Raw genomic sequence first — 13,818 nt, 5'->3', positions numbered from 1 at the left:
GTTGCTGCCTTAAGTTAAACTGGTACATTTCTTCTAGCTTTTCTTCTATTCTGATGAGTCCCTCAGTGCCTGCCGCTGAAAAACAGCTCCGCAGCATGAGGCTGCTACCAGCACACTACTTTTGGGATGGTACTCTGCTGGTGATGAGCAAAGCTGATTTCCTTCAAACATGATGCTTAGAATTGAGGTTCATCAGACCAGAGAATCTTGTTTCTCACAGTCTGAGGGACCCTTAGGTGCTTTTTTTGTAAATTCCAAGTGTTTTTTCTTTTGTCTTCACTGAGGAGAGAATTGAGTTTGGCCACATCGCCATAAAGCCCAGATTGGTGGAGTGTTTCAAACTTCTTCTTCTGTTAAGGGTAACAGAGACCACATGCTTCTGTGACCCTTCAATGAAACAGAATTTTTTTCTGAACTCTTCCCCGGATGTGTGGCTTGACTCAACCCTGTTTCTGAGCTCTACAGACTGTTCTTTTGTCCCCAGGGCATGGTTTTTGCTCTGATATGCATTATCAGCTGTGTGTGCCTTTCCAAATCATACCCATTCAATTGAATTTGTCACAAGTTACCTTCACTCAAAGTCTAGTTACACCTACAAGCAATATGAATGGTCCTGAGATAAATTCCAACTGTCCCAGAAAGGGTATGATTACTTATGCAATGCAATCATAGTTTTTTTACTTTGAAGAAATTTGCAAAGATGTTAAAAACCTTTTTTTTTTCTTTTCCTTGCTTTACAATTATAGTTTATGGAGTGTAGATTGATGTGGAAAAAAGTCATTTAAAGCAGTTTAATATAAGGTAGCAACATAAAACGTGAAAAAATGGGTAGGGGGTATGAATAATTTCACAAGTCTATGTGTATATATATATATATATATATATATATATATATATATATATATATATATATAATTATAATGGTAACACTTTATTTCTTTAGTCCACTTTAGACATTCTACTAACAGTAAGTAACTTTACAACTACATGTCAACTAGCAGTCATTAGAGTATTAGTGGACTGTCTGCTTAATAACTTCTAACACTTTATTTTGATGGGTCCACAACATACAACATACTGAGTATTAGAAACTTTGCAAGTATATGTCAACTTATTCTACCAACCCTAAACCTACCCTACTGAGAGTTAGTAGACATGTAGTTGCAAATTAATGAGAATTAGTTGACATGTAAAAAAGTGACGTGACATACGGCCAAGTATGGTAACCCATACTCGGAATTCGTGCTCTGCATTTATCCCATCCAAAGTGCACACATACAGCAGTGAACACACACACGCATTTTATTTTATTATTATCAAATTTTTTATCATCTAAAACTCATCTCGGATAATAAAAACCACTGAATTCCCACAACAGCGTCAGCACACATAAAGGGGACGACTGTTTCTGTGTGCCAGGCGTGCCAGCTGCAACTTTGTTCTGGCAACACTCAACAACCAGCAAGAGCCACGCTCAAGACAAAGAGCCATTTAGATTGTACAAACAGGCAAGGAAACACAGCAGCAATTTCAGAATAATGAGATGATTGCAAACGCAGCTGCGGACACCCTTCTATTAAAAGCGTGTTGCTCTGAGCATATTTCTCTTTGTTCAAACCCTCCAAAATCTGAAGAACTGAGGAAGCATATTGTGAAATTAAACCATCTTGTCTGTCTTCTTTCCAGGCTGCAGTTGCACGCAGAATCCACGCGCATACAAGGTTATATCATCTGTATAGGTGCCTTTCTGTTCGGCTACAGTGGGCAGTCTTGCTTTAAGACGTCTGATGCATCTCGCTCTCCCACTCGCGAGGCGGTATTGTCATACACACAAGCACGCCTGCACTCACACATGCGTGTGCACACCAATCAGTACACTGGGAAGAGGAGAGACTCGTACTGAGTGGCTTCTCAATGGGAGAGAAGAGCTGAGAGGAGAGAGGGACGAAGAGAGAGAGAGCGAGAGAGAGAGAAGTGCCGTCGCATGTGCAAGACCAAAAAGTGAAGAGGCAAATTAGCTTGTTATCCCCAAAGAAGCTTCACCTTCAGAGAGAGGCGTGAGGAGGCTGAGAAACAGGAGGAAGACGTTGCTTCTCTGGTGATTTAAAGGTGACATGACAAGCCTCTCGTCCCTTAAATCCCAGCTAGTTTCTGACAGCGTTTCACAGCTGTGACGGGAGTTTCTGTTGTCGGGTGCCTGACTGTGTTCGGTGGATTGCAGCCAGGAGGACTTACAACAGAAGAGGGGATCAAGGGCAGGAGCGGGAACAAAAGTCTCCTCATCCCCACACTGACCCGCAGATCCGAACAGGAACTTTTGCTGGGAAGCTCTTTCCCGAGAGCATGGATGGATTTATGACTATGTGCTAAGGATATTGGATGAACAGCTCTGACGGCACGTTTCTTTAACGTTCTCCTCACAGTATCTCACAGGTAAGATTAAATGTGATAGTTCTGTCATGGGAGGATGCGAAAAAAACAATCTACGGGAAGTCAGTTCGCAAGAATGACTAGAAAGTCAGCAGGTGTGTGTATTTTTGAAGCGTAAAACTTGACTAGCCACTTTTAAGCATGTATTATGTGCATCTCTGAGTCATTGATCATTTGCTTACGTGCTAATGAAAGATGCTAAGAGTTGACAGTTTCACCACGTTGCAGATCAGATGAGTTTATAGGATTTTCCTGCCAGTCCTTTCTAAGCTCAAAGCTGCTACTGTGACATAAGTGAACATATGATGGCCAATATTTTACATTCAATAACACACACAAGCTGTATTTCGTAATAATAACAGATGCAATACAGTGCAAGAGCAAATAGAGTATATAGATAATATTTCTTACTTTTTTTCTCAGAATAATATGTGTGAAGCCACACGGAAATTGTATATTAATAATAATCATTATTATTAATATTAGAAAATAATATAGTTTATTTAAATAATTTTTTCTTTATTTCTACCCTCAAAAATGTATAGGGACTTTATCTGAAGTGTGCAGAGTACATAATATCTTGTGGTGATCGTGTGCAGGTGTGTCCGAGGATGTGATGAGCATGCGGACCATAAAGTAAAACATGTAAAAGCATCCAAACAGATGATTTGTCAGATCAGTGCATTAATTATACAGTAGCTGCGAGCACCGACTCCCCAAGCTGCTCTCACTAACCTACCAGGAACCATCTCATAGAGAAGTGACGTATATTACCTGGAAAATGAAAGATCTGCAACAGAATACATTGCGTCGGTGTTGAGGTTTATGTGACCTTCTAAAGTCCAAGACTGATCATTTTGCTTAAAGATAATCTTTCTCTGTCGCATGTCAATAGACTTGATTACATGTGCAAAATCTTCTTTTATAGTGTTGAAGTTTTTAAGGCAGTTTGCCAGCCAGGGAAAGAATAGCTACCCTCTGGGAACAGTTCACATTTCCACAAAACTGTGGATTAAGGAGGCTTTAGTTGAGCAAAGGGGATTACAATGTGCTGTTAATAATTATATGCTTAATTTTGGGGCTTGATGAATATTCATTGGACATTTCAATGTCATTTGAGGGTACACTGACTGATGCTCCTGCCTGTCAGCTTGAAGAGTGCAGGAGAACTCAGATGTGCCATCCATTAATTAAACACTGTTTGTCATTTAAAGTGAGGGAGTTTTTGTCATTTTTAGTTAGAAGATGAGCCGAGGTGTAATTTAGGTGTTAATAGCAATACATATGTCAGCCTTTGTCTTACAAATTTAAAGTTGGAGAAAACTTTGACTCGTTTAAACATGCCAAGAGGTTCTGTATTGAGTATTTTGGCTCATGACTGCACATTTGTCTATACTGTCAATTATTGTTTATTGTTTTGGTTGATATTAGTGGAATATCATATGTTTTGACCATCATATAATGTCATCATATAATAAAACAGAAATAAATGAACCTTTTTGGTTTGTCGTCCTTTCTCACAGTGCTGATCAATCCAAGGTTATGCGCTAGTTATGAAAGGACTCACCATAAATCACTGCAAACAAAAACAAGGTTATTCCCTTAAGATTAATTAGTGTAGTTTTAAGAATATCAAGTGATCAGTCAGTGGTCATATTTTACTATAGCTGTTGATTTCAAAACGCATTGTCATTTTAAAATTATATTGACTTTAAATAAATTTACAGTGTGAAATAATGCTTGTTAACGGCAGAATATTCAGTAATGCTGAGGGCTGACATAGCGTGTGCATGTAGGTGTGTGTCAGATAGAATAAACATTCTGCTTTTATCTTCTGTCTTTGATGTCTTTTCTCTTCAGCCGTTGCTCCTGCCATGTCCTGGCTCCTGTGTCTGTGGATAAGTGTTAGCTGCTTACTGTTGTGCCACGCCACTTTGTACGAGACCATCCAACAGCATCATGTGACCCACCCGGGCCGCAACGCCATACAGATACTGGGTCAGTGTCTCGTTTAAACTGTATGTTCTTTGTCACTGAATCATGGGTTTAACACGTGTTTAACTCTGCTGATTGTGGAAGTCCAAGTGTTGTAGATGTTCTGTTTGGAGACACCTGTGTTTTGAGTTCGAGATGAGTATGTATTGACTTTATTGCTATCGGATTTGCATAAAAGTGAGCATAAATCTATAAAGCGCTCATTGCGGTGCTTATGAAACTTTGTGATTGGTATCTTATCTTCTTCTTGTGCCCCACCTCGGTCATGAAAAGAGATTTATACAGAAATCCAGCTCAAGACGCTTTGTTTTTGCTTTCAACGAGTGGCTTGTAAAGGGTTTCGCATCGCGAGTTACCCAGACTGCAATCTTCCATGTGCGTATGTGTGTGCGAGACAGGCTTGAGGCTAAACTCTCCTATCAGCATGCTGTGAATACGAGCAGCTTTGATCACAGAGGCTCTGGTGGAAATGACAATTTACGTCTATCGCCCGCTCTATGGAAGTATTTGGCAATTAAGTAGTGTTTCGCTACGAGGGCCGACGGGAAGAGAGACAGCAAGGTGGGTCTCTCTTCAACACTAAGTATGCAAATGGAGGCGATTGTGGCATAGTTTCAGCAGCGGAGCAAGGCTACAAAGAACTCCAAAGTAATTTAATGCTGTGTCAGTTAGATCACCACATGCTCATTAAATATTTGAAATGTCTTGTCCTTATAGATTATGTATTATATATATATACATATACATTATGGAGTCAATACTATCGATTTTAAAAAAGGAGCACACCAGGAGTCCTAGTATACCTGATTAACACCTGATTTATTGCAAACTTTATTCATTTTTAATGTTTACCATCTTATAAGATGCCTTACGCATGTGAGAGAGTTTCACATCTCAGAAAGCTCTTCAAGCTCATTAATCCAAATCAAGGAAAGAAAAGCGCAATGAAAGTCAGAAAGACCCGGATTAATTTTTAACACCATGCTTCCAGGTTTTTATTCAGCCCAGCAGAGTACGGTGCCAGAGATGTACAAAGAAGAGCATGCCCCATAGTAAGTGTTCCCTGAATTATTGAAGGGGTCAGCTGAACAACAAAAAGAAATCATCCCCCACCCTACTCTGCGGTATATGGAAAAGTTAGACAAAAACATGTGTGAGAAACCACATCTCTGGTGTTAGGAAGATCAAGAAGGGCTTGGTAATGGAGGGTTGTAGCTTTTAAACGCGCTCCCATGCTCGCACGCATCCATATAGCAGCAGCTGAAGATCTTTCATCTGCTTTTGCTAAAGTGCTCATGGTTTGGCACATGTTTGTTTAGGAAAAAACTGAACCTAAACATATGTTTACTGTGAAAACAATACTTGTTCAAACTGCAACTTTTGAGATGTTTTATTTAGGTGTTAAAATAACAATCTGCATGTTGGACCATCATGGTGGTACCAAAATTCATTTTTGCGTAAAAAATAACTGACATTTTCACATTAAAGTGATTCAGTAACAGAGTAACAGATTCAGTTCTTAGTGAGACCTTTTTTGTGCCTGAATCATAATTCAAAGTATGAAATTTTTGTCTACGCTTCTAGTTATGTGGCGTAAAGCCCAAAGTATACTTCACTTTTATGCGTATGCGAGGGACAATGGACAGTGTGCGCGACATGAATTTTATCATCAGAACAGTACGCGCACCACCCGGTTTTTATAACTGAGCGTACTTCGTATGTGCAGGTCGCACATGCACATTGTATTTGTTTTGCAGTAATCAGTTGTTCCACAAGGTGGCAACACAATCGTGTGCAGTTGTTTCTTTAGAAAGCTAAACTGAAGAGACGGAACAACAAAATAGTGGGTACTGCAGTAACAACAAATGCTTGCATTGACAAGCGCTTGTGAGCGAGAGGGTATGAGATAGCCTTGGTTTAGTTTAAAAGAGTACAAAAAAATTATTTATCGCCATAACATATGGGGAAAAGTAGAGTAGACACTGGACATGGATGAAGCTTTCAAGAGCACATGTGCCTGCGTTCACGCACAATATCAAATTAAAAAATACTTTGAAAGGCTACGTTCGACTGTATACAACAAAGTATACTTTGTGCTTAATACTGCATCTGTTAGATGAACCAGGTTTAATGGAGACATTTTATGTAAGTCCTTTATTATGGCAAAGGTGCAAAGACATGGAACGGGCTAATTAGATGTCACTGAGCTCCTCAAGTCTTGTTTTGTAGCTAACTGAATCAACAAAGATCTAAAGCTGGGTGGATCGGCAGTATTGTTAATGAGCTTTCTTGATGTCAGGTATGCAGACATCATTGGCTACCCTTCGGTATTAAATTGCAAATTGCAGTAACTTTTGGATGGAGAGTTTTGATGAAGCTTATTTCAAGACTGCTTGAATCTGCTCTTCTTGACAAATGTGAAGCAAGACCTTTGACAAGAAAAATTAATTTGTCTGTTTTTACTCTACTTTTGTATCTTTTTATATTTTTGAAAATTATTATTTTTATTATTATTATTATGTATTTTCTTATTTTGTTTATTATGATTCTTTCTTACAGTGTGTGCAGTTCTAAAGTTTTGGAAAATAAAAAAGCACTTAGTCTTAAGAATTTGATAATACATAGGCTCCTTGTTGAAATTATCACTTGGACTGCAGCAATTTTCTGGGAATGAAAAAAAAATACGATTAATATCGGAATTAAAATTGATTTTGTAATTCTAAAACCATCTCTAGTTTCATTAAGAAGACCTTTTAATATAAATAGATCTCCATTGCCAGAAGAGAGATCTAACATTTTGAAATGCTTTTTCTTGCCCCTCTTTTTATCCATGGTGCTATTATCCAGCATTCAAAGCCTATTAAAAAAGTCCAAGATTAAAAATGAGACTGAGTAAAGGAAAGCAGAGCATGATTCATTTTGAAAAGCTGTCATCATTTATTTAACTGTGAAACACCCCCACCGATGATATTCGAGGACAAACACTTTATATCAATGCCAAAAATGCTTCAAAATCCAGATAGGAGAGAACAGCACCATATTACTCTGTGGGTTAGACAGAAGTGTGTCCGTGTTACCGGGTGCAATTGTATTTCCATAATCAAGGTAGAACTTTGAGCCAAAATCTTTCGTAAATGATGAAATGCAGGCTGATTTCCTTGATGCTGAATAGATTAAGGCAGATCTTTCTACATTCTCTGTTAATGACTGACTCTTTATTTTTAAAGACAAACTTAAGATTGTAGATGTTGTGCTGAACAATGAGCACTGTTTTCTATTTCAGGAAGAATTGTTTTGTTAATGTGTGGCATGTAACATGTCCTCCTGAACACAGTCCACCTTTTTCTCTCTCATACAGAAAATGCTTGCAGTTAGACAAAAAATCTGTGGTAGAAAAACAAATAACCAACAAATAATCAGATGTTGAATGTTGAGCTTTTGGTGCTTGTCTGGGCAGTGCAGGTTCAAGTTTACTGATGCATTTTCCATTCTCTCTGTCTCTCTCTCTCTCTCTCTCTCTCTCTTTATTAAAGAGACGAAAAAACATACCTTTCTTAAAGCCTTGAATACTGTTGCACTATTGACCAAAGCAATACATGGCAAAATGTTCTTTTTTATTTTTGGTAATAAATCACAAAGTACTGCCTATTAGTTCACCACTTTTAGCTCACCAAATGATCAGGCAATAAGTAATCAGATGCTGAATGTTGAGTTTTGGTGCTTAAGTGGGTAATCCAGCCTGCAACGTCTCCTGATACCATTTCCCTTTGTTCTCTTTTTTCAATGAAGAGGCAAAATGTGTTTAAAACGAATATGTTCATGCAGTAAATACAGAATTGATGCAGTCTGGTAGCTTTAGCAGAATCATTATTTGTCTGAGGATGATGGATACAGTAGTTGTTAGGTCAGAGGTGTCTCTGTACAAGTGTAATCCTCCATGCAGTTCAGGCATTTCACAATACTGCAGAAATCGGCTTACCTCCTTTAACAGGAGCTTGACATGAATACCAAAATTGATTTGGTTGCTTTTGAATTCTTTCTCTGTCCCCCAAAACTCAATTTTTTTGAGAAATGACCAAAAAACCCAGTCACAGCTGAGGCTTATATTGAGTAACGAGTTGAGTCGCTCCGTTGCTCCATCACCTGTTCAGGCACCGGCTCCAAGCCATCCGCATCCCATGAGTCCGTGCAGGACGGGCCCCCGCCCGCGCTCCACTCTCAGCCGAGATTGATGGCGGTCTGATTCCGGGCAGCCAATTCTGGTCTCTCAAGAAATAATCCACTACATTGACAGATGAGCAGAATGTGACATGACACAATCCCAGGCTGCAGTATTTCTCTTCCTCCTCTCTCCTTTCCAAATGAAGGCCCCGGCTGCTCTCATTTTGACTGGATAGATTGACCACTGTTGAATATTTTCCCAAACGGGTGGCAGTGTAGCCCAGCAACAGAGAGAAACTAACCTCATCTCTTTTCACATTAATTTGCTTGCATCCAGAACGTTCCTGAGAATGTGAATTACCAATATTCACATGGTCATAGTTTGGTTTAACCTGAGTCACAGTTGTCTCCTGCTGCCAATGACGACAGCAGATTATGATTCAGAAAATGCTTTCACTTTCCTCAAATTATGTTAATTATAGTTTCTAATAATAAATGAAAAGACAAATTCTGCTTGAATAAAATCTAACCGTTTTACGTCAGTGGTGGCTGGTGTTTTTTCAAGGGCTGGAAAGCACAGATGTTATATACGTATGGATGGATATTAAAAATATGTGTGGATTTTGAAACGGCATTCCCCACATGAGCACCAACAATAAGCATAAAGCATCTCATTGTTTAAAAAATTCTAACCTGCTGATTTAACATACATAAGAAACATTACTACTTCTTATCAATGTTGAAAGTGGTTGTGCTGCTTACTATTTTTGTGGAAACTGTAATACATTTAAGAATTTTTTTGATTAATAGAATCTTCTGTAACATTATAAATGTCTTCGCTCTCAATTTTACTCACTTTGATGTATCATTTCTGAATAAAAGTATTAATTAAAAAAAAAAAAACCTTGCTGATTCCAAACTTTTGAATGTTGGGTTTGGTGCTCATGTGGGCAATGCAGGTTTGAGTCCATGCATATAGATCTATATTTTTCGAAGAGCAGTGTTGCTGTCTTTTTGAGTCACAATAATAATGACCAAAGGAATGCGAAGAATAATAGTTGTTGAAGACATCTGTGTGGCTGTTTTATTGTGAATTAATCAGATTAATTTCACACCTACTTTTAATTGAGGCAAACTAATTAGAAGGGGGAATTGATGGCATAAAACCAAATTCAATTATATGCAGCTCACTGGAATGGCGTAGTAATCTGATTTCTTAGCAAATTGGATGAAGGAGAGGCTTGATTGGGCTAGTTGGGATAATTCACACTCACACGTTCAAACCCTTCACTGTCACCAATGCACCACAACAAAACCGATTTCACCTCACTCAAAATGTCTTAGGTTAAATTGAAGCCTCATGTGTAAGACCCTAGTTGGTATTTATCTGGATGGGAATTAAAGTATTTCTTTCTTTCTTTCTTTCTTTCTTTCTTTCTTTCTTTCTCGCTCTTTCTTTTTCTTCCTTTCTGTATTTCACACTTTCTTGTCCTGCTTTGCACTTTGTCTTTTCTGCTTTTTACTCTAACTTGTTCATGCTTTTTGTGCTTGCTTTCAAAATTTAGCATTTTCTATAACACTAGATGTTTATGGCTTCTTTCTGTCTACCCTTTCTGCATTTTGCACTTCTTTCTTTCTTTTGCACTTTCTGCATTTCATGCTTTCTTGCCTTCTATCTTTTGTGTTTTTTTTCTCTTTCACATTGTTTTGTGCTAACTTTCTTTCATTCTTTGTTTGTTTTCTGTAATTCAAGCTGTTTTGCCTTCCTCCTTTTTTATGCTATCACTTTTTTACTTTCTTTTTTCGCAGTTTCTTTTCTTTCTCTTTCTTTCTTTCTTTCTTTCTTTCTTTCTTTCTTTCTTTCTTTCTTTCTTTCTTTCTTTCTTTCTTTCTCATTTTTCTGTCAGATGTCTCTCTCGAGCTCCTCCTGATGCCCTTCCCCCTTCCGTTTTTTTCTTTTTCTCTGCCTCCTTTTTTCTCTCAATTTCCTCATCTCTATCTGGCCTTCAGACGATTTGTCATGGATCAGATGAGACAATTTGTCATGGATTAGTGCTCTTAACTGTGTGTGTGATAGTGAAGGCAGTCACTGGAAAAGCAGAAGAATCCTATTACAGTTATTTTTATGGTACTGTGTATGTATGTGTGTGCATGCTCATACTTACGCTTATGCGCATTGAAGTAGAATTCGGATCGTGCATGAACATTCGCAAAGCTATTGCACACAATACAGAACAGCTCAATCATGCATAGCCATACGTGGTGAGATGTTTTATCTGCATATTGGGCATGAAAGACCATTGTTCTGGTACCTGTTGGTTTGTATACTTTGTCACGCAAAACAGCCAGATTTCCCAAGTTTGTTCAGATGTAATAATGGAAATATTTACTGATATTACAAAGATTGCAGTAAGAGATATTCTTAATCTTTTTTTTCCCCTTGTGAGCACATGCAGCTCAGCAAAAGCGAGATACGGTGATTATTCATATTTACAAAACAAAACTATTCATTCAGAAGATGGAGCACGGCATGTGCATTAAAGGATTTTCTTTGCCAAGTGTAATGAGATGGAACAGGATTAGAGACCTGTTCTCTTATCGCAGCCTCAGTCTGAAAATAAGGTGGGCATTGAAGCTCTTTCCATCACCATGGGCTTATTCATTATAACTATACACATCTCAAGAACGTCCATCACAGAAGAGCTCCATCTGAGGGATTCTAATTCGTGCCAGAGCCTTGATCGTATTTGCATTTCAGAATTTAGGTCTAATTACATGCGCTAATTACAGCTGCATCTGACTCACGTCTTTGTTTGTCCCTGCGGTTGAGTTCTTAGAAGCGCTTTCTGTCAGTCAATCTAGGCAGAGGAGTTTCAAGCAAGAAGCGGAGATGTGGAACCGCAGGCCGGCCCGTCCAGCGGTCAATGCTTCCGTTAAGTGAAATGATCCCAGACACCGAATTCCCCATCTGGCTGACTGCAATGCAGGCAGAGAACATGTAAAATGAATTCCAGCCCACAAATCATTACGACTGTTTTGTGCCTCTCATTCAAAGCGCTATGAATTCTTATTCTGCTATTTGAAATCACATGCAGGATATTAATATAAAACCATAGTGCTTCTCTCTCTTTTCTTGGCTCTTTTGGTGGATGGTAACGCAGATGGCTTGGACCGGTTTGCACCTTAATATCTAATTTGTTTAGTGACAGTCAGGATTTATAATCCTAAATGTGCCATTTCCTAGACTGTAAACAATCTGGACTTCTCTGAGTATCAGGATGATATTTGGGAATCTCTGGCTGCAGTTATGTAATTGGAAAGACAAGGGTTACATTTTCACTATTGATCTCAGTGATTGAGCTTAAGGTTGGAGAGCAATTTTCAATTCCGTTAGTTCTTTCTTTCTTTTTTCTTTTTCATGAACTTTACCCGTTCAGGGGTGTAAGTTTGACTAGAGATGCAGTTATTGACTGGATCGTTCAAAGTGTGATTCAGGTGTAGATCAATCTCCACCATGTTGCCAAGGGTCATGTTTTTTCCTCTGGAGCTGTAATTTTTCTTCATTTCAATGACTTTGTTTTCCCTTTTCAAGAAAATCATAAGCCTGTCTGAATCACTGAATCAATATTTATTTTCAGACTTACCTTTTTAATATACACACTTCTGTTTATAAATTCTTTTAATAGGAATTGCTTATAGTTTTACAATCTGTATATGCGTGTGTGTGTATGTGTGTATATACACTCACCTAAAGGATTATTAGGAACACCATATACTAATACTGTGTTTGACCCCCTTTCGCCTTCAGAACTGCCTTAATTCTACGTGGCATTGATTCAACAAGGTGCTGAAAGCATTCTTTAGAAATGTTGGCCCATATTGATAGGATAGCATCTTGCAGTTGATGGAGATTTGTGGGATGCACATCCAGGGCACGAAGCTCCCGTTCCACCACATCCCAAAGATGCTCTATTGGGTTGAGATCTGGTGACTGTGGGGGCCATTTTAGTACAGTGAACTCATTGTCATGTTCAAGAAACCAATTTGAAATGATTCGAGCTTTGTGACATGGTGCATTATCCTGCTGGAAGTAGCCATCAGAGGATGGGTACATGGTGGTCATAAAGGGATGGACATGGTCAGAAACAATGCTCAGGTAGGCCGTGGCATTTAAACGATGCCCAATTGGCACTAAGGGGCCTAAAGTGTGCCAAGAAAACATCCCCCACACCATTACACCACCACCACCAGCCTGCACAGTGGTAACAAGGCACGATGGATCCATGTTCTCATTCTGTTTACACCAAATTCTGACTCTACCATCTGAATGTCTCAACAGAAATCGAGACTCATCAGACCAGGCAACATTTTTCCAGTCTTCAACTGTCCAATTTTGGTGAGCTCGTGCAAATTGTAGCCTCTTTTTCCTATTTGTAGTGGAGATGAGTGGTACCCGGAGGGGTCTTCTGCTGTTGTAGCCCATCTGCCTCAAGGTTGTGCGTGTTGTGGCTTCACAAATGCTTTGCTGCATACCTCGGTTGTAACGAGTGGTTATTTCAGTCAAAGTTGCTCTTCTATCAGCTTGAATCAGTCGGCCCATTCTCCTCTGACCTCTAGCATCAACAAGGCATTTTCGCCCACAGGACTGCCGCATACTGGATGTTTTTCCCTTTTCACACCATTCTTTGTAAACCCTAGAAATGGTTGTGCGTGAAAATCCCAGTAACTGAGCAGATTGTGAAATACTCAGACCGGCCCGTCTGGCACCAACAACCATGCCACGCTCAAAATTGCTTAAATCACCTTTCTTTCCCATTCTGACATTCAGTTTGGAGTTCAGGAGATTGTCTTGACCAGGATCACACCCCTAAATGCATTGAAGCAACTGCCATGTGATTGGTTGATTAGATAATTGCATTAATGAGAAATTGAACAGGTGTTCCTAATAATCCTTTAGGTGAGTGTATATATATATATATATATATATATATATATATATATATATATATATATATATATATATATATATATATATATATATATATATATATATAATCACACACAGATCATCAGTAACTGAGCAGAACTAGCCAAAAGGTTTGATTTGGTTTTATTGTGTTAGTTGGATGAAGGATACAAAGGAGCGAGACTTGATTTTAGTCCTTAGCTAGATGACCTAGTCAACAAACACACCCTTCACCTCAGGCCCCAGTGGTCATTACCTTCCGGAAA

At 38.8% G+C, this 13,818-nt stretch overlaps 1 protein-coding gene across 2 annotated transcripts in view; it reads left to right on the top strand.

Moving 5' to 3' along the window:
- Positions 1–4,304: 4,304 nt before the first annotated feature.
- LOC306857151 (chemokine-like protein TAFA-1) overlaps positions 4,305–13,818 on the top strand; it is a gene marked incomplete at both ends in the record, with an annotated part of 154,599 nt that continues 145,085 nt past the window's right edge. For both annotated transcript variants that reach the window (XM_079396891.1, XM_079396890.1), the window contains one exon: positions 4,305–4,428. In XM_079396891.1, coding sequence (XP_079253017.1) covers positions 4,305–4,428 — 124 coding nt within the window. The remainder of the gene's footprint in view (positions 4,429–13,818) is intronic.

This window comes from Barbus barbus (genome assembly GCF_936440315.1).
Source record: "Barbus barbus genome assembly, chromosome: 37".
NCBI lineage: Eukaryota > Metazoa > Chordata > Actinopteri > Cypriniformes > Cyprinidae > Barbus > Barbus barbus.
The sequence above is the reverse complement of the archived record's forward strand: the minus strand, read 5'-3'. Positions and strand labels throughout refer to the sequence as shown.